Source organism: Stigmatopora nigra, chromosome 19 (genome assembly GCF_051989575.1).
Source record: "Stigmatopora nigra isolate UIUO_SnigA chromosome 19, RoL_Snig_1.1, whole genome shotgun sequence".
Classification (NCBI taxonomy): Eukaryota; Metazoa; Chordata; class Actinopteri; order Syngnathiformes; family Syngnathidae; genus Stigmatopora; species Stigmatopora nigra.
In genome coordinates, this window is record NC_135526.1 from 5553758 (window position 1) to 5575133 (window position 21376).

The window sequence follows — 21376 nt, forward strand, 5'->3', positions numbered from 1 at the left end:
TGCGCTCAGAAAAGGCTTAAATTCATTTTTCCTATATTATATCGTTTTACATCCCTTGAAAGTCGCTTATATATGAATGTTTTTGACTGTTTCTTATGTTTTGGCTCAGCAGCTTCTGTTTTCTTTCAATATTTACTTGTATTGTGTTCATCTTTAAGTGTGGGTCAGATTAACTCACTAGCTGCCATTGACATCAATTTAAAGGAGCCATAAATGGGCAGTGAAATGGTTAAATATGGTAAGCAACTGTTGTCAATGAGGTGCGATTCTGAGGCAAATTAACAGCCGTAATTTTCACAACAACAGTGCTTCCAGAGAACCCAAGTTGTTTTGGCTGTTGTTTTTATGTCTCTTCTAGGACACATTTTGTCAGAGGCTAGAAAAATGAACATTGCAGTGATATTACAAAGCTCCCAAAAGAAATTTAAGCCACGCTCAAACTATGGATTGGGCAAATAAATTTGGGCTTCAAGGCGTGCCGGAAATTTGGATTTTTCAATCTTCAGAGTCTTGAGAAGTGTTGGATGTTCAATCAATTTGGACTGGGAGGATTGGCAGTGTTGATTCAAAAGAATATCTCCATTAACTTTCTTGTTTTGTTTTTTTTAAAGCCAATTAATGACGAGTGGTTGAGGGTAATCCACCCTGTTTACCAAATTTACAGCCTCTTGTTATATCTATTAGTACGCATGACCTGTTCTTCACATCCAATCGTCGGTAATGTGAGTTTAAATTGATGACGATAATTTGGCCTGACAATAAAGTCTTCATTTCCATAATGGATCTTCAGAGAGTCTTTGATGAGCTTTTGACAGACAAAGACAAAACAACAACCCTCTTCCATTCATAAGCATGAGTTGGGAAGAAAAAGAGCCAATTCCATAAATGACTCCACCAGCACACTGTCTCATTTTGGCCCTCTTCTTCCCGCAGCAACAAATTGTAACAAATGGAGCAGAAGTTGGAAGAATCCCGAAGCTTTGTGTCATGGAGGACAAAGCTTTGTCTGTCTGGCACACAGAGACTTCCAAAAAGGCTTGCAGCTTCTTCCACAGCGCACACCTCTTCTAGTTTTACTGCTCCAGAGCAACGGGGCTAGATGAGATCCCCGCACAGCTTAACATCTGGGCGCTTTGCCGCTGATGCCCTCATAAATAAAAGATAACTTCTGCCTGCTGCGCACAGTCGCACTCGTATAAATCATGTATATGGATTTTTCACTTGGCTTTCATTCTCTCTCTTGCCGTTTCAACCCCCCACTCTTTTATTTTGGAGCCCTTCTCTTATAATTCTTCTTTGCTTTTTTTCTGGACCACGTACAACTGTGATGGTGGTTCATTGGAAGCGTCCACGTTTCTGAGTAGGCGCCATGGTTTTGCTAACATGTTTGTTCGAGGAAGACAAATACAGATGGTGACTGCAGATCTAACTTATGCGTGATGTGTATTGAGAGTATGAGTTAAGTCGACAACTCCAGTTGTTCCAATGGTTACAAGGAAAAGCTAAACAGGTTTCTAAAGGTTATTAAAATTAAATAGTCAATAAATGTTGCAAAACAACCAAAAAATTACATTATTTTGCATTTCTTCATTATCATTTTTTTCTTAAGACAAATGACTTAATTAAAAAAATACTCAAGCCCAACTGTAACAATCTTTGTGTCATCGACAACTTTCCGCTTCAGGATCTGTACTGGGACCAGTGAGTTTACAGCCTATAGGCTAATGAACACTTAAATGCTGCGTTGATGGGTTTAATCCCAAAAGAGAGCAAGAACAAATCAACGTCAAACAAAAAGAAGGCCTAATTACGGAGAGGCTCCTCGGGCTGATGATAAAGGATAATTACATTTTTTATATTCCTCTCGCCACGGCCGAATACGTTTGCTCAGATGCGGCAATGTAACCTTTAATGAAGAGTTGGTGATGAATGAGACGCCTAGATTTTCCTTTCCGAATGATTACATATCTCTGTTTCCCTTCCTCGGACTTACATGCAAACAAGCGTGGATGCGAGACTAGAATAAGAAAAAAAAAGGACGTCATCCCATTGAAAACCCTCATTACTCATATTATCAGATATGAGCACGAATATGGAATGTAATTAAAGAAAAAAAATAGAAAGCCATCTCGGCTTCATCCGTCTGTGGCACAATGACAAGAGTGTCAAAGCGTATCCGTCTTTTAAGTGCGGGCCACAAAATGTTGTCAGGAGTCGCTGGATCGCCTCTCCTGACATGACGTCATGATGGTTATCACCTGTGGCTAATTACGTGATTGGATTATTTTTGGTATTTAAGCATTGTGACTTTCTGTGGACGCCGTTGGATCGTCTTCATCGATCAGACGATCCAACGGCGTCCACAGAAAGTCACAATGCTTAAATACCAAAAATAATCCAATCACGTAATTAGCCACAGGTGATAACCATCATGACGTCATGTCAGGAGAGGCGATCCAGCGACTCCTGACAAATGTAGCAAGAATGCAGAAATTGTCCGCCAAAATATGTAGGATGAGCAGATTAAAAGTCACTCTTGATTTCCTCACATCAATAGAAACACTTTTTTAGATATGTTGACACTTAACTCTTCCAGCAGAGTTAATATTTTTATAGATGATCTCAGCTTAAGGAAGCTATTAACTGGTATGTCCAATTTTGACAGCCTATGAAATAGCAAAGCAACCCCCTACTTGATCCCCAACCGTTTTTTGTCAATTCCCTGGTCTTCAGGTCTGAGCCTTGACACTTGACAAATGCGGAAGACCATCTCAACCTGTTTAGCGACAGGTTGTCCAGCGACAGATGCTATTGGCTGGTTAATGCCCCCCCGCCACCCGATTAGGCCTTTCGGGGGTTAAGTTTGCAGGGGCAGGCGATGATAGATGGATATTATAAATGAAGCCGATAGGCAAGGCAGGACATTTTTGAAAAGGTTAGGAAAGACATAAACACAGCTGGCCTCAAGGGTGTCTGTGGCTAAATAGCCAAGTCCGCAAGGTCAGTCAAGTTGTGTGTGGATGTGTGTGTGTGTGTGTTGGTTGACACAAGGACTATAAAGACAGGCTTCATCTTAGACTGTGGGAAATAAGCTTTTCCATGATAGATGAGCTTCTGTTTTTAACGTTGAGAATTTTATGGGCAGTGGAAATTTCCATAAAGAATATCTTCATAAAAAAGGGAGTCATTCCAGTACTGTATTGATGACAAGGAGTTGGAAAAAATGGTAAACAATCATGAAGTCATTGGCGCCCATTGATGGTGATGGATGTACAATCCCTTTAGAGTGGTTGGGAGTTTGCAGTAATATTGAAAGGCGGGTTATCATATGTACAGCTGCTCAAAATATGATGATAAATATCTATTGTCATCCATGGCGACCAATGAGCTGAATAATGTCAAGTTTGTCTAAAGATTGGGAGGATTCTTTCATATACTAATCATATTAGGATGTACAAGGATATGGTCGAAAATCACTCAGTGCCTGCCCTCCCAGGTGAAATAGATTTAATGTTATGATTTCCATTAGAGGGAATTACTGCCTGTTTTGGTGTCCACACATTGAACTCTAAGCAAAATATCTGCCAACAAACCTTTCCAAACCCAGTCATTGAATTCCTTCTCTCTTTTTGTCTTTAATAAGCTTTTCTTTGTGGAAGGTCCATTCAGAGCACAGGAACCATTCTACCTTGTCCTGAAAAGGCTTCAATACAGCGTTTGCGATCAATGGCTGAGAACAGACCGACTGAGGTTTTCTTTGGATAACGCAATTAGCCACGGAACGTCCAAGGATTTGGCATTCTCTTCCCGTGTGAGTGGCGGCGAGTCTCAGTCAGACTTGGGCTCCATACAAACCATCAGCTTATTAAAATGCAAAACTGCACCTTCTTCTACGGGCCTGGCCCGTCTTAAGAAGGCGCTTTCCTGAGCCTCGCTTTGTCCCGTAGCCACCAACGCGTGTAATTTTCATGCGGGAGAGGGACGGACGTAGGCTGGCTGCAAATGGGCCTCTTTTTACTTGGACCATTATTGGATTTGGCCCCTATAGTGGGAATGGAAATGTGTTCTTGTGGCCCAGTGGGAAAATGTCGTTTAGTTAGGGTATAATACGACCTACTATTTTCCTTATGGGTCTTTCTTCAAGAATATATTCTATATTATTTGACTTTGTTCTTCTAAAAGTGGGGAATATTGCAATGGCATTCCTCCAGTGATGGACAAAGACCGCTTTATTTGATTAAAATGGACTTACATAAAAGGTATGCGGCTTTAAAGTGACCCATAAAGGATATTGAAGACCCCGTTGAGAGGGCAGCACATGGTTGGAATAAGTAAAAAAGGGAAAAAAGCACATCATTTTCTCGCGTTTTTCATTCATCATTCATTATTTTATGAACATTAAGTGAGGATATATGGAGAGGAATTTCCTGTCCTTGGATAAGAAGAGCAGTCACCAATTCTTGCATTCGAGTATTCCCCGTTTCAAGTGCGGTTGTAAAATAATGATCACAAATGTCATTTTCTAGCTTTTCTATTTAGACCGCTGACTCTTTGATGGGATTTGATCTCAAGTTCAAATGGATTGGACGTCTACGAGTGATTAACTCATTAACATCTATCATCATCATCAATGGTACTGAAATGGTTCATTCCTCAGATTTTAAAAATCAAAAAAGTGGGATATTTTCAATCACATATCATATGTTTGATACCTGGAAACAGACTGTACAGTGTCACTTTAATAGTTGTGATATATTTGATCATGAATCACTTTTCCGCAATCTTCTATCGAATTCATTTTGATAATTTTTGAAGTGATGGATTCCCATCAAGCGGCTTGTCGCCTCCAGGGTCTAAATTCACTTTCATGTTAATAGACACTCTCATTCTTCTGAATTTAATGGGCTTTAATAATGCAAAAGGATTGCATACAATTCTGCTAAATTCCATTGTGCAAATCACAGCCTGAGGCTTTTTTTTAAAGCTTATTTTCTTTTGATTGCACTTATAACCAAAATCCCACTCTAGCTGCAAACGATCACAAGCCTATTTTCCTTCCTAATTTATCTTTTATTTCCTAATTATGAAAGGTATGGTTGTTTTCAAGGTCTCTTCATCTTGTTCCTCATTACTTCACATAAAAAAGTGCATCCCCTCCTCACCATTTCTAATTTGTAATCCACTCAACAGTCATTCAACACAATTAAAAATACATAACAAAAAAATCAATGAAACAGGTGCAAAAATATATGATCGGTATAACCCAAAAAACAATCCAAACTACCCATCAAATTCTCAGTTGCAGGATGTACTGGCAATTTTGTTTTAAAATAAAACTACAGTTAATCCTCTACTCAAGAGGCACATTTTTTCCCAAATGGGAGCCAGCAGAAAGGTGCGACCTTCAATTACTGAGCACCATATTCCAATTAACCGTCATTAAGATGGCGTGTCACACTGAACAAATAGCAAAGACACAACTATGCAAACACACACACACTTAGTGCCTTGATTCCCTGCTGTGCTGCCATATCTTTGATTGCAACAATGAAAAAAGAAAAAAGGTGAAGTTACATGTGCGTGACAGACAAGCAGAGGCGTGTCGTGGTCGTTGTTGATAAGAGCTTTTTGAAGGTGTAAATCTGCTGCTCTAGTGTCCTCACAACATCACTACAAGAGGACACGAGGGACCAACAGCTGCTTCCTCACTCGCTGGGATGTGTTATCATGCCGTGAAGATGAGCAATAATGGGGACGGCAGCTGTGCTTCTTCTGTGGCGCACGTGGGAAGAAGGAGAATGAGTTGCCAGATGAGCCAATGCAAAAATGGAGGAGGTGAAAGCAACGTGGTTTAATCAACAGGTTTCGCAAGTATCTCGTATCAGGTCACACATCAAAGGGGTGTCCCAACTATAGGACAGGTTTTTTGGGGGGTTGCAGCAAATGATTAAAAAAATTAATTATTGAATATGGCCTGCACAAGAAGCTTCGATAAACCTATTTTTGCACTTTGTCGCTTTGACATTGGGATAGTCACTTAAACAGAGCTTGATTTAGAACCACACTAAGCAAGGGATGAGATATTCATCTTTTTTAAGTGTGAGACATCGGTTTATAAATCCCTGAAGGCGACGCTTCCAAAAGAATGCCAATTCCAATCGACAAATATGGAAGACCATCCACACATCATCGCAATCACAACTGAAGGCAAAGTGTCGAGAAACACCTCTGGCCTATTTAACATTCATGCTTTTCTCTACTTGTGGGATTTACATACTTTAGTCTAGCATACAAAATAGGCTTGGCTCATAAATCGATATTCTTCAGTCAAGTTTATTTCAACCACAGAAGATTAAAAGAAAGAAAAGAAATTAGAAATCTAGCTGTTAATCAACAGCTTATTCCATGACAATGTTTCCTACTTTGCTTCCTATTTTAGTGATAAAAATACAGGATTTCTACCTTTTTCCTCAATACAAAATACTAAAACATTGTCTTCTTCAGTCTATATAAAATCCCGAGAAATTCGGTTGACTGATTTATGTGTTCACTGCATCTCACCGTCCCTGGATGACTATATGTCTGCACACGGGCGTCCAGAATGTGAATGGACTCTTAATAGATAGCTCACTCACTCACTCACTCCTACCGCGTGCAGAGACACACTAAACCGGCCACCCAACAGGTTTGATTAATTTGGCACGTAATGCGTGAGAGCGGAGCTATCACCGGCACCCAGATGTTCTGCAGTTCTTTTGTCGGCAACCCCCACTCCAAAGTGCCACTTGCATTTCCTCCATTTTACCCGAGTACAGTTGACATTTTTGGGATTATTTCCAACCCTGCTCTTTTACGTTCACAGATACAAATGTAAAAAAAAGTCAATATTCTTAATAACTTAAAGGGGAAAAAATGAGTCTGCATCCTGACCATCTGTAGAAGGTTTCTTTTTGGAACAATATGACTTTGCAGTTAATCTGCAAAAGACTTCTTATCATTTGGCTACATGACAGCACTCATTAAGATGCTCCACATAGACACTTTGTTAAAAGAAGCATGCCTGCCAATAGTTTTGTTGGCCTAAACGTATTGCAGGCGTGCACACTTACGGTAAAGCTAAGCAAGTTGTTTGTGCAGAAGTGGTTTAGACTGTAATCCACTCAAAAGAGGCATATTAGGCAGGAAAAAGCCACTTTTAGCTTTATTTCCACGTCAATGACAGTGAAGCATGATCACTCAATAGTGGACACCCCTAATTCGTTGCTGGTACCCATTCAAGTGAATTGTAAACTCCAAAATGATTTATTCTGTGGCCATAAATCACGGTGTGAGCGTGTCGGCTATGTTGAAAAACAAGCCTATAAAGCGGGGAGGTTAATATCCCACCCCTGAGGGGACGTTAATTGCAAGTGATGTCTCTAATAGAGTCGCACGGTAGCAATTAAAGAAGACAGTGACACAACAGAGATTTTTTGAGACAATCACTCACGCAAAGATGGCCTTACTCACGAGCAGAGGCGGTCCTAGCTAATTTGGCGCAGTGGGCAAATACCCCCCCAAAAAAATCACCATCACACATAGATAACCCAACCTCAATGTAAAAATCCAATATATTATTCAAGTTACTTCTGTTCAACAAATACACCCTTGCAACAATTGCTTCAGTCAGAAAAATAGAGATAATAGACAACTGGTAATTGAAAATAAATATATTTTTGGAAGGCGCCCCTACATAGATTGCACCCAAGGTGGTCGCCTTCTTTGGCTATAGCAAAAAAATGAATAAACTTGTGGGATGAGGAGATTAATGGGGCTTCTAGAGAGCGTTTTCATTGTCTTGAGACGTCAAAGTACGCTCGGAGAAAAAGCGCTGGAACACGCTTGAACAAAGATTAGAATTCGGCGCGCCGCAGAGAAAACAATCATCCCATTTTTGGCCGAGGATGACAATTTTCTTCAGTTGTGGACCCTCCACTCGGGCAAGGGACAGCGGGCATGTTTCAATTGGAGAAAATGATGCACGAGGAGGGGGCGGGATAGAAGATGAAGCCACGGTGGAGGTCACAAGAGAGGTGAACAAAAGAAATACTTGAAAGAATTGTTGAGATAAGAAGGAGTGTGCATGATTCTCTTGTTACACTCACTTTTGTGGTAAATAAGGAGACATCAGGTAGATAATTGGATGCTTTCTTCTGATGTTTTCCTTTTCTTATGCATTTTCTGCTGGAAAACTGGTCGCCAGTGAGTGGAGGCCTGCTGTGGTAACAAGCAACAATGATGATGTTCAGCTCCCCTGACAGACAAATCACAGCTTTCTTCTCAACGAAGCCATTTTGTTTCAGTGAGGGCGTGCGATACGCTCAGACTTTTTTTTGGTGTTTTGACAGGCTGTAATTCTGTTTTTCAACTGAAAAATGTTGACATTTCGTGCCCCACTTTTTAATATTTTGCACAGCACTACATTTGGATTTTTTTAGTACCGCCTTCAAGATAAAAGGTGCAGTTATTGATGTTTTGTGTTGTCCATATAAATGTCGAGGTAAGGATTGGACGTCTATTTCTTCCAAAATTTAGATAGAAACTCTATCTAATGGCTTGGAAAGAATCAAGGAATTTCCATAAAAGCCCACCTATGGTGATGACATCATAGCATTTATCCTAGACAAATGGTAGAAGAGATGAAAGAGTTTTCCATAATTGTTCTCTGCATTATGTCATCCGATCTTTAAGACAACGGACATGTCAGGACAACATTAGGAGGCTCGTGAGGAAGCTCTTGTTTGCTTCTCCATCTTGTGCGAGTTTTCTTTTGTTGTGACAATAAATGGCAACCTTGAAAGACGACATCCACCCACACAGCGTCAATGTCAACATGGAAAGTAGAAGATAGCATAAGTAAACATGTTGTAGAAAAATATATTGGCAAGAAGGGAACATATGTTCAATTGTGCTGATGTAATAAGATCAAGAGGAATGTAATGGACAAAGTGCAGTTTTTAATGAGATGAAAACAAGTTTATACATTAAGCATGCGTGTGTGTTTGTAGAAGAGAGCTGTTTTGGAAAAATAAGGGATTCTGGTGCTGATGTAAAAAGGGTGGGTGGAAGAGTAGCTGCCAAAATGCGTGTTTGTGCATGTCTGTGGGGAGATAGACGGAGCTACGCTTCTTTTTGAGAGACATGATAACAGTGTCAGAGAATGATGATAATTCGTCTTCTCAAGTGATGCACTGAGAGGAAAAAATGGATTTGGTTTATGCCTCGGCGATATAGCCATTTGATGAGTATAAATGAGTTTTTTTTACTTTTTTGACTCCAAAATAACATTGGCAATGTTCAGCCACAACATAAAAATGTAAAAAATCTGGATCAAGAACATATATGACAGCCCTAAATCCTGGCATGGTAAGAAAAACATGCTCATCAGCACATGCACTGAGTAGAGGATCAATCACAGCATAAAGAAGAGAAGAAAAAAACTAGGTGCACATAAACATGCCTCATACGCGTACTCACACATTTGTTAAAGTGTGAGTACGTTTATGGCCCAGGGCCCAAGCTGGAGAACTAAAGCAGGTGCAATCCCGCATCGGCAGTCACAACAATGACTCATGCCGGCTGCTCTTTTCATCTAACAGGCGCTAGGGGGAATTTCTGGACAGACAAACGCCCACGCAGAGCTGCTGTATTGTATGCCATGTATGTACACACTCCTAGGCCAAAAAGATAAGGCAATGCTTCAAAAGTCAATAATAGTAAGTTTTGAGGGCTGAAATTTACATGGAGGAAGATTCAAAACATGTATAGAAAGTTAAGCTTCACTATGAGAGCATAAGTGCATAAACCTGTTAAGGAATCCAGACTCAACAATGCAATAAATCCATCAGATTTGTTTGTGCATTAAGTTAGAGTTGCTCAGATTACAACATTTTGCATCCAAGTTCAACTGTGAGTCACTTGATTTCGGGCGATAAATGGATGTTAAAATGGCAATGAGTTGAGAAAAATATTGTACTTTAATATCCTAGTGTTGGTTGTTGGGGAGGAAAAGTTTTGAAAAGTTAAAGAAGGTACAGTGTGTCCATTTTTGAGCAAACAGGCTGTACTATGGTTTGGTGAGGGGAATGATTGACAGCTGGCGTGGTACCCACACGGGCTGAGATAACGCAGAAGGTGCTTTGATCAAAGAGACTTCCTATTTTCATCGCCACGCTTTGGAGGACATCTGCATGGAGCAGCTTTTGCTCGAGGGAACGCTGACGCAGCAGGCCAACCGGGCGGGCTTCCTTGGTGGGTCGTCGCTAAAAAAAAAAAAAAAAAAAAACACGTTCCCTACCGAGCTGTCTGGAATTAAAGTCAACGCGCAAAATAACTCGCCCCGACGGGAATCGAGATGAGACGGCGTGCTTGCGTAATGTGGAAATGAGAAATGATTCCTAAGAATTTCCTGAGTATGGGATGAAAAAAGTTGAATTTAATTTAATCTAAATTGGGTTTACTGGGGAATTGTGTTCTGATTTGTTGTAATAATAATAATAAAAAAGTGCTTTTTAAGTTATGAAGACAAAAAAAATGATTTTAGCACTTCCAAAAACCAATCATGAGTTTTTTGGGGTCAAGCGCCATTACACTTTTATGCATTTTTCCAAATAAAACAAGCTGGTGCAGATTTAGAAGCAGTAGAACAAACAAAAAATAATTTAAAAAAATACAAGCAATGTAGTTCATATTTCTTTCAAGGGCTGAAAAAAAATAACGCTGCCGGCATAATTTCTTTTAAGTGGAGACCCGTGAAACTCCCAAAGAAGCATTTTGACTCTCAAATATTTCCTTTGAACTCGAAAAGAACGATAAGAAGAAATAAACAGGCCGAAAAGGCTTTGAAATGCCCATGTGAGAATAATTATTATTACGAGTTATTGCCTTTACGGCGGCGGTACGAGGCGATAAATGATGACTATTGATTTCAAAATGGACTTTTCGAGCAAACCACATCGTTGGCATGTTGATGACTCACGATGGTTTGCAGAAGAAAAAAAAAAAACACTCCACCTGATTTGGAAGCGACCAATGCAATGCTTGCTTCCTGACCACTAAAAAGAGAAAGCCTATGAAATATACATGAAAGAAGAAAAAAGCTCCCGCTTTAGCACACGGCGCCGTCCCGCCATCCCGCCGTCCTGCCTCCCACCCCCAGGGCATCAAACATTGATGAAGCCCAACAGCATTTGAACAACCGGCGAGGAGCGTCTTTCTAAACAAACAGGGGGGCTCTAGAGGGGGGGCTTGGCTCATTGTAAGTTCACCTTTCTTTGTCCCAGACTGCTTGCATTTATACTGTTTTCATCTATTGTACATGTTAGGGTCTTTTTACCTTGGCGTGATGGTTATTTTATGATTTATAAATAAGGGGTGTTTTTATTGGCTGAGGCGTAAAAAGAGTAACTCATTTTTAGAGTATTTTTGTTGTTGTTGTTGACAAAAAATAAATTTAAAAGGATCTATCTTCCACTTGCCTGGAAATTCAACCAGGCACCTGCTGGTTGCTTAATAGCATTTCTCCTTCATTTGTGTATTTAGTTGGACTATATTGCTGTTTCATTATCAAATTTATTTGTGCGTGCAATCAAGTTTTTGAGCGCTTTTCACCACAGGATGCAGCATATTGAAACATTTACTTGTGTGGATGAGGGAAATAAAAAATATCATTCTTTTTTTTTTAGCCATAATATTATGGCTAAACTAATAGATCTTTAACATGCTCCTGCAGTAATTCCTAACCGGTTTAGTACATAAACAGACAAAAGCAAGTATAAATGCTTGTTCAGGTATACAAATTAAGGTTAGAGCATCCTTTTACTGTCATTTTTCTTTGTAAGACAATCAAATAAATCCATAAAAGTGGGAAAAGACCATTTTTGCATCATTTTTTTCTAACTTTTCAAATTTTATAATGTACTTTGGCAACAATGTTGTTTTTAACTTACCTGTTTATATGGCATTATTAGTCTTGTGAGCCAGTGATAACCTTAAAAAGCACTTCTAAGAATTAAAGTAAACTAATCTGATCAGGATTATGTGCAGGTCACTGGTGTGTTTTCTAACCTGCCGCCATCTGCATGTATCCGGCGAGTGTGCACATCCTCCTCTCGCATCCTCCGCTGGGCAGGAAGACGGTGATGATGGCCAACAAGGAGCTGGCAGCCAACAGCGCGCAGCCTCCTGAGCACAACACGGCGCTGGTCTGAAAAAACAAACATATTCAAAGCCAATCCAATTACGTGAGAAAGAAAAAAAAATCGGGCGTGTTTTTGCTCGAGGGCCTGTTGTGTTTTGCGGTGAGGTAATAGCGGTCTTGTCTTGAAAGTGGCACTCAATGGTCAAACAATGGCGTGCGGCTTATAGTCATTATACCGACGCTTAATCATATGCTTGTGGCAAGCAGAAGAAAGAAAACAAAGCGTAGAAATAGTCAGTTTTAGGGTCAATATCATTGGAGAATTGCAGCGAATATGCATGTCATTTTCAGTTGTATTATCATGATTATGTGTTGCTCATATAGGATGAAAAAGAGCATTTTTCATTCATTCAATTCAAACTGACACGTTGTTTACTTCCCAGTCTTATTTTAAGTCTTCCAACGCTGTATTGTTTTCGGTCTAATCTGTAATTAGGAAATGATGAGGCCTGAATGCTCTCATGTTGTACAAACAGATGTCCTCTTGTTGGTCTCTTTGTCTCAAGGTGCCCTTGTCTCACACACTCCGAGCCCAGTAGCTGATGCGTTACCATGATGTGAACATTAGGCGCGAGACGTGGTGTTAATCTAGAAACACATTCAGCACACATCCACAAATAAAGGTCAAAAGAATCATGGGAATGGCTGCCAGCGGCGTCCCGGACCTTAACCAACACTGCCAAGTAGCCACAACCTGCTCATTAAATTGTCTTGTCTGTCTAATTCCATTGCCATACACTGGGAGAAAAAAAATGTTTGTGGTATGGTGTGCATGGTTGTCCAGAAAGCAAATACTACTTTGAATTCAAGGAAGTATTAAGTTTGTATTAAAAAGACTCCTTAGGTCCTTTCTTGTGAATTTAGGAGTGATTCAATTAGGTTTTTTATTTTAAAAAATTAAGAAAATTACCACAAATGCAGAAACACTGACGAGGTCATAATAATATTGGCTTTTTATTAATATGGAAACCAAAATGGTTATATTTTTGAGTACCGATATGTTGAAAACTGCACATAGTCTGGCAAGACAAACAAATCACCCCATTGAGAGGACACTACATTTTTTTAATCTATTTCTTCTGTTCCTTTCATAGTTTCTTAACTCGATCTCACACCAACGTTAACATCAGCACATAAAGCCGCCCTAACCCTTCAATGAAATGTTGAATAATGCATACCCGGCCGGCCTGGGTAGGAACGGAACCACATTGTGTTTGCGTGCGAGTGTGTGACTGGCCTGACAAAGTCTGGCCAGCCGGTACGGACGCGGCGACTAGAATACGGGATGGAGCGGAGATGAGGGAGAGCGAGAAGTGGAGATTAATCACCTGACAAGTGGATGGAGCGTCCGTTTTGGCCTTAGGGGCAGGATGCAGATGGGATGTGACATCCGCAAGCATTTAGCCCACACAGGCACAAACCTCACACTGGCTCTTACCGATCATTCTTGGGATACAAGGCTTATCTTGCGGAAACTGTGACTTGAATTATACGACATTTTGTGCCCGACATAGTGCCTATGGCCAAAATTAAGACTGCACAATTTTTACTAAGCAAAAAAATGAAGATGGTGAACTTAATCTTACAGTTCAAGGTAGGGGACGGGTTTCAAAACAAATCTTTATCTTTTGTATTTTGATTTTGTTGCATACAAATAATAGTGGCTCTTTTTAGTCAACTAGTATGGGAATTAGTTTGTAATTTCACTATCTGGGTTAACTAAATTAGTTGAAAAAATGCTTCAACTTGTCCAAAAAGTAAATCAGACAGGCAAAAACGCATTGCTGGCCAAGTGGCCAGTGAATTGGAAGCCATTCAGAGACGCTTTAACATGTCTTCAACGTTCTGTTGCTTATTCTGGTCAAACACATGGTGTACCAATGCTTCCAGGTTGATACAATTGCTCCCTTTATAGGTTCCTCATAAATGCTGAGACAGATGTCCAAATGTCCATCTGGCAACTGCAAGCACCACCTGTGCGCCATTGGACTGTGAACCAAATCATTTTTCTTTAAAAATTAGATTGTGATAGTTTCTTCCAAAACTGACACACGAGCAAAAATGATTCTGCAAATCACATGATAGAAATTTGACTCTAGATTAGTCAGAATCAACCAACTGAAAAACAGAAAACAAACCCCAAAAAATAAAACAACCTTTGACTATGTTTTCATCCATGAGTGGGAAAGTTGGATTTAAAAAAGAATAATCTGTACCACTGCTTCTTCTTCTTCCCCCCTGGCCTCCTTTATAATAGATCACAAAGGTGGATCCGGCTACAGTAGATGAGAGGATCATATAGCCATCTTGAAATGAACGGGATTCCCTCCTGGCCCGGTTTAATGATGACAACCTCTGAGATTGATTCAGATCTCATAATGGGCTGCTGTTGCATACTCAAAAGAGCAAAAACCTCGGGCAAAGTTCCTCTCCTCTCTCCAAACGAGTACTACTAACGACAACAACACTGCTACTTGAATGTCACCCCACCCCATGACTTCTTCTCCTTCTCTTCAAAGTGGCTTTTAATCAGAAAGCAAAGACAAATAAGGACGAATTAGGGCGAGATGGGAAAGAAAAGACACACATTTGCTGGTGACTTCAAATGCATGTTTGGCTTCCAAAACAATCGGCGCAGCAGGACTGGTTGGAAAGCTCACATCTGCTTACATCAAACATTCTCAACCCAAAGGAGGAGAGAAGGGCCAGAGTGAGTGCTTTGGTTTCAACTTCTAAAGAGGAAACTTCCCTCAATACTAAGTTTCCCGCGAGTGCAATCAGTGGATTGGCATCAGCTGCTTCTCGCATCCCAACCCCCGCTGCTTCAAGTTGCTCAGCTCGGTCGGTGGACGGCCAAAGCCAAATGCGTCTCCCTCCCTCCTCACCCAAAGCGGCCCAACCCCCGTCCATTCAACTTTTTCACCTATGTATGTGCCTTTGTCACCTTTGCAAAACCACCCCTGCCTGCTATACACTGTCAAAAACCAATTTGAGACTTCCTTTTTTTTACCTATTTCAAACGTGGGCCATCAAAGTGCAAACTTTCAACCATTTTGACTCATTTAAGAGAACCTTTGTTGAATATTTCACACATTTTGATCTATGCAGCTGTGTATGATGACAATAAAGGTTTTGGATTTGATATAAAGACATAACATCCCATAATAGTAGGTTTTCATTTGAAATAATTCCACAAAATGTAGCTTTTCACAAAGAGGAAAGCTTTGCACAATACTAAGTGTCCTGCAAGTGCAATCAGTGGATCGGCATCAGCTGCTTCTCGCATCCCAACCCCCGTGGCTTCAAGTTGCTCAGCTCGGTCGGTGGACGGCTAGAGCCAAAAGTGTCGCCCTCCCTCCCTTCCTCCCTCCCATCCTCCCCCCTCCTCACCAACATTGGCCCAACCCCCGTCCATTCAAGTCGGTCAGTGCTGGGTGACTTGAGCAAAACCAAAAGCGTCTCCCTCCCTACTCACCCACGTTGGCCCAACCCCCGTCCATTCAACCTTATCCACCTATGTATATGTGCCTTTGCCAGCCCTGCCTGGTATCGACTGTCAAGTCAATTCAAGACATTTTTTTACCTATTTAAAACGTGAGCCATCAAAGTGGACACTTTTAACCATTTTGACTCATTTAAGAGCACCTGTGTTAAATTATATTTGACCCATTTGGTTCTAAACAGCTGTGAATGATGATCAAAAAGGCTTTGCATTTGATATAAAGGCCTAACATCCCATACGAGTAGGTTTGCATTTCAAATAATTCCACAAAATGTAGCTTTTCATAAAGAGGAAAACTGTCTGCAATACTAAGTGTCCTGCAAGTGCAATCAGTGGATCAGCATCAGCTGCTTCTCGCATCCCAACCCCCGTGGCTTCAAAGTTGGTCGGCTCGGACGGTGCCGGCCAGATTTCTCCAACCGAAAGCTTCCCCCTCCTCCCCCACAGTGGCCCAACCCCCGTTATTGCCCCGTTATAAGAAGGGAGTGGGAGTTTTGATGAGCATGTCAAAGGAAGCTGGCGAAGATGTGAAAAAGAGGGCTTGGCTTTTTAGCTTTGTCCTCTTTTATATTGGCGTTACAAGCCGACAGCAGAAACTCCTTGATGTTCACTTAATTTGGTTGGAAGTAATCAAACTGTAATAATGAGAAGCATCAAGGCATTATTCTATTTTTTATCTCTCTATATATTCGCCCTAATGATTAAACATCAAAAAGAGGAGGCGGTAAATTACATGTTGGCTGTAAATGACTATTTGGAAATGCTCTTGGAAGATTTTGATCAAAAGAGGCATATTACTGTCATATTTTCCTTTTTGTTAGTTGGTTGTTGTTGTTAGTGCAGTCGGTGACAGATTGCTACGAAATGAAAGAAAATGGCGTTTATAAATGGGAATTGTTCTGGTGAAACTAAATTAATTTGAAAAATGTGCTTTTTGGCAATATTTTGGGGAGTTTTGATGTTAGAAATCTGATAACAATTGGAAAAACATCATTCAAAACCAGGCAAAATTGGTCTATGTGTAACATTTTGTCATCGTTTCCATTGAATCTGCTTAAAAGACTCGATTTGCAAGTGAAACTTTCTGAGGTTTCTTCGTACCATCATGTAGCAACTTGAGGGCGGCGTATCCCATTTTCATCGAGCGAGATGAGTTTCTGCTTTCGGTGGAACCGCTGACAAATTTAATCACCCCCCAATGCTGTGCGGCAAAGAAGGCTTATGAATTACTAATAGCCAAAAGCGGATTCGCCAGCATTTAAGATATAAGCGAGCATTAGTGGATGGAATTTGCCGATTTTCACTTTTTAGACGCGGGTATTTAGCCAGTGAAATTACGGAATTACAATCTTTTCGCCCACACGTCAAGAAGTAAAGCGGCTCGATGAAGGCTGTCCTTCGAGTCCCTCGCGCTCTCAAAAGCTGCCACGGTGTGCTGTTAAATGTATGCATGATGTGCAGCAGCACCGAGGCTGAGTGCACATTTTATAATTCATGCATGCTGTGCCACGGCAAGTTCCAAACGCTATACGTGCTTCCTTCAACTCTGCTTCATTTCACCAGCGAGTCGGGCCCGTCCACGTTACCCACAATGCAACAAAGTCCCTGACCCCAGCCGAGTACACGTCAAACATGTACGGCATCTGATTCGACTTTGACTTCATTGATTTTAGCAGTGAAAGACTGCTATTTGTGCTATGCATCTTTCTACAAGAAATTAAAAGGAAAATGAATGATAAGAACCAAGTCATATTACTAGCCTGAGTTGATAGTTGCATCATTTTGATGAAGCAGCCTGTTCCAGCCTGTAAGGTGCAACCATTGCATGTTAAAGAGAATGATGGACTAAATCAACTTATGAACATGCTGATCACTTTTATTTTACATTACGCTAGTGTATCATAAATCAGCAGGCCACCAATAAAGACACTTAAAATTAAGGGGGTGACCAATGATGTTCATTTAGCCTTTGCCCAGTCTATTTCAATCAATGGCATTAAAAAAATGAGAAGGATTTTGTAAGTGGAAATATGCCTAAATCGCCAAGTCCTCATTGTAAACAATTCATTTTTGGTCTGTTTATCATTGCCACTGGCAGCCGAAGATTTATCTTCCAAGAAGTGAAATGATTCAACTCTATGCCAAACATGTGAGAAAACACTACAAAATATTATCCCAACTAACCTCTACTTATCCGACCAAACACGGTCCGAATTGAAGGATGCCACAAAGTTAAAATCCAGCAAAATTTCCCTTTACAGATCTGTGAAAGTAGAGATGCAAAGGACTTGGTTGGCTTTTGTTTTTTTCTGAAGCCACACAGCTCATTCTGGGATTTGACAGAAGAGTCATGCTTGGGAGCCTGGCGGCATCCTGAGAGCTTTTGGGTTTGATCTTACAGTATTCGCGAGATGAAAAAAATTGGAGCAGCGTGACAAGGCCAAACCACAGCCATTAGTCTAGCATAGGGGTGGGCAAACCGGTCCTTGAGAGCCACTGCGGGTTCAAGTTTTTGTTCCACAGACAGTTTAACCGACAAAAAAAACACCTGACAACAATCCCATTGGTGGAAAGGTTTCCACTTATACATTCAAATGAAAACCCGCACTCACTATGGCCCTTTATGGAATAACCAGCATTTTATTTCCTCTCCATGGTGCCTTACACCGTGACGAAGCGTGGCTATCGATTCACCAGATTAAAGTAGTAAATTGTTGACCATGTCATTCTCGGGTTTTTTATTCGGAACCTGAACTGATATTCAACAAAGCGAGTAAGCTATCATTTATCTGCTAAAAGAAGGAGAAGGGCTCCCGGTTAAATCAATACATAAAGCACCCTGGGCATCCACAGTGAAGGCAGCAGAAGTGACAGGCTGCTTAACAAATGGAAGGTAGGCTGCCAAAGCTCGCTGACTCGGCAACCATTCGTGAAAAAGCGCCATTCACTTGCCCTTGTCCCGCCTCTCACTCCCAACCAGAAAAGACAGGATTAATGTGTCTACCGGAGAAGGACGAGCTCCCAATTTCATGTCAAAGCAAATAAAAACTAAAGGAATTTGTATCGAATTTGGTCTCAAGGAGGGATCTGATCCAATAATTAAAAAACAAGGAAAACATGTCCACCAAGTGTAGTTATATCTCTAAGAAAATTGTAAAATTCAATGATTTTAGGGCAATTTTAAGGGTGCAGCTTATACACACCAGAGCAGCTTATATGCGAGTAAATACGTCAAAATCAGGTTATCCGGAAATCTGCAACTCTTTCTCCAGAATTTAGTAGATGCAAGTCAAGGTAAACAGACAAGTAACACGAAAAAAAATGTCCTAACATATACAAGACTGAGAGCACATCCATAACTGTGATGGACTCATAAAGCACAAGCTTTATGCTTTGCCATGCATCGTATTCTCACCAGGAGCAGAATGATGTGCGGCCATCCTCAGAATCAACCATGTGAAAAACAACTGGATGGAAGGAATGGTAGTAAAACACGGCTTCTGTCCTGCCACCGGCTCTTCTACCTCTCACTCTCATAAACTCGGGTTTGGGATATGGATCAGCGACTAAGAATGCTAGTGGTCAAATTCATATGGTCATATCAAAAGAAACATCTGGTCCATTATTTCCATAAACAGACTTGTACATGCAAAGTACATTTTGTCCATCAGACATCAACTTTGCACCGACTTACTACATTAAATGGTATTCCACTTTTTTTTAAAAGATTGGAGTTGCAATACCAAAAAACAAAAGTTGAAAAGCTTCCAAAGTTAGTCTCTGGCTGTTTTTCTCCTCTCCTGCTCAGCCACGGCTTCGTGCGACCCCGCTAATTACAAAATCAATAGTGCCGTGGGCAGACATTAAGCACATCAATATCTGTTTTGATCATCTGCTCAGTGAGAAGGTGTCTGTTTTCATTGTGGCGAGACAGGTGACAGTTCAAAGAATGTCGCCACCGTAGCAGAATGAGGCCACCGCTAAGGAAATGTCTGTCTTTGTCTCCTCCATGCTGAGTTTTGAGGACTCCCCGAGGAGAAAAGAGAATGCAACATGTGCACTCCACCCCTTAACATGATTTCCCACTGGCAGGTACTCTTTAATACAAATGGCTTTCAACACAGTGGCTCCCCCCAAGAGAGTTAATGGCTTCAGGGAGATGTCTTACAGTAAATTTAAGAAGCAAAAAGTCCAATAACTTCACTTTTGCTTCTGTATTTATCAATATTTAATACAAGGTCATGTGACTACCACGTCAAACTCCACCTCTGAGTATAAAGTTACCATTTTTCTTGATATAGGAATATCTGTTGTTCTGCAGTATACAATCCATCACTTTCTGATCAGCTGGAGGACATGCCTGCATTTTAATGTACTCATTATTTTAAGGCATTGGCAACAAAGAACATTGGCTGTCAACCCTCCCAATCCAAATGGATTGGACGTCTCGTAGTGACAAATTAAATTCCGTGCTTATCAAAGTCAATGGCAGCCCAATGATTTAAAATGGCAACATGTCCAATATAGCTTGTAGAATTAAACCAGATGAGCGAATGTGATAATAGACTATAAGCCTTACAAGAAAGGAACAGCTTTTTTTGATTAAAGTAGGGAAATAAGGCCGGAAAAAAAACTGGCAGATAAAGTAATCATAAGTGAAATTCATTAAATGACTTTGCGCCCCTCTTACGAGTTTTTCTGCTTCACTGAGTGGTGAAATGACATTCCCAGGGCTTGGCAGGCTTCTTGTAGCAAGAGCCATTTTCCAAACACTACGTGTCTATTACTAGCGTGGTAAAGCAATACCACGATTCCTTTTCTTTCAATGAAAAAAAAATAATAAATAAACATTCAAACTCCATATTCTCATCTAAAGTATAAATTGATTTTGGCAAAATCCCACTGGGTGTACAATAGTTTTTTTTTTTTTTTTTTTACCTATGATGCATTTTCTTCTGTGTAAAAATACTCGCACTGCAGTCACCCAAGATGCCGCTTATTAATATCTCCCTTTCAAATGCTAATACATATTCATGCATAAATCATAACTCCGGAGGTGACTCGTATGCATTTTTTTTTTTTTTGCTTCTGTACTTGGAAGATTTTTGCAAAGGAGTTCAAACAGTCACCCTGTTGTTGACAGCTACTTAAAAAAAACACAAACATTCATCTCCAAGCATGTACCTGTTAATTTAATTGTGTGTTGCGCTGAGATAGATACATTTAGAAATGAGTTTTTTTATAACTTTGGAAGGACAATATTTCTATAAAAGAGAATTATATTGTACAATGGCAGTGATAAAAGACCCTTCAAATTCGGTCCACTTTGTTTAAATGAATTAGACACTTGAATTTTAAAATAAATATTTATACATATTTAAATGAACATTTTAACTGTTCATGATGATAACAAATGATAATGATTAAAAAAGGACTAATAATAATATATTATTATACATTTAAGTAGACTACACATTTTGGGTAATATATTGTAATATTATGCAAATAATTAACATTGTGGTCCACATAACTCAAAATCTAATGTCAATGTAAAGGGACATAAGGTGTTTATGAGATTAAATTTAAGTTTCTTACCAAAAAGTAGTTTCTTGACCTACAAATGCCAAAGATGCCGG

General features: G+C 40.2%; 1 protein-coding gene across 1 annotated transcript in view; it reads right to left on the reverse strand.

The window, feature by feature from the left end:
• The window catches only part of lhfpl7 (LHFPL tetraspan subfamily member 7), a 31098-nt gene that overhangs the window by 8715 nt on the left and 1007 nt on the right, over positions 1-21376 (reverse strand). The window contains exon 2 of the mRNA XM_077739989.1: positions 12106-12244. Within this exon, the coding sequence (XP_077596115.1) occupies positions 12106-12244 (139 nt within the window). The remainder of the gene's footprint in view (positions 1-12105; positions 12245-21376) is intronic.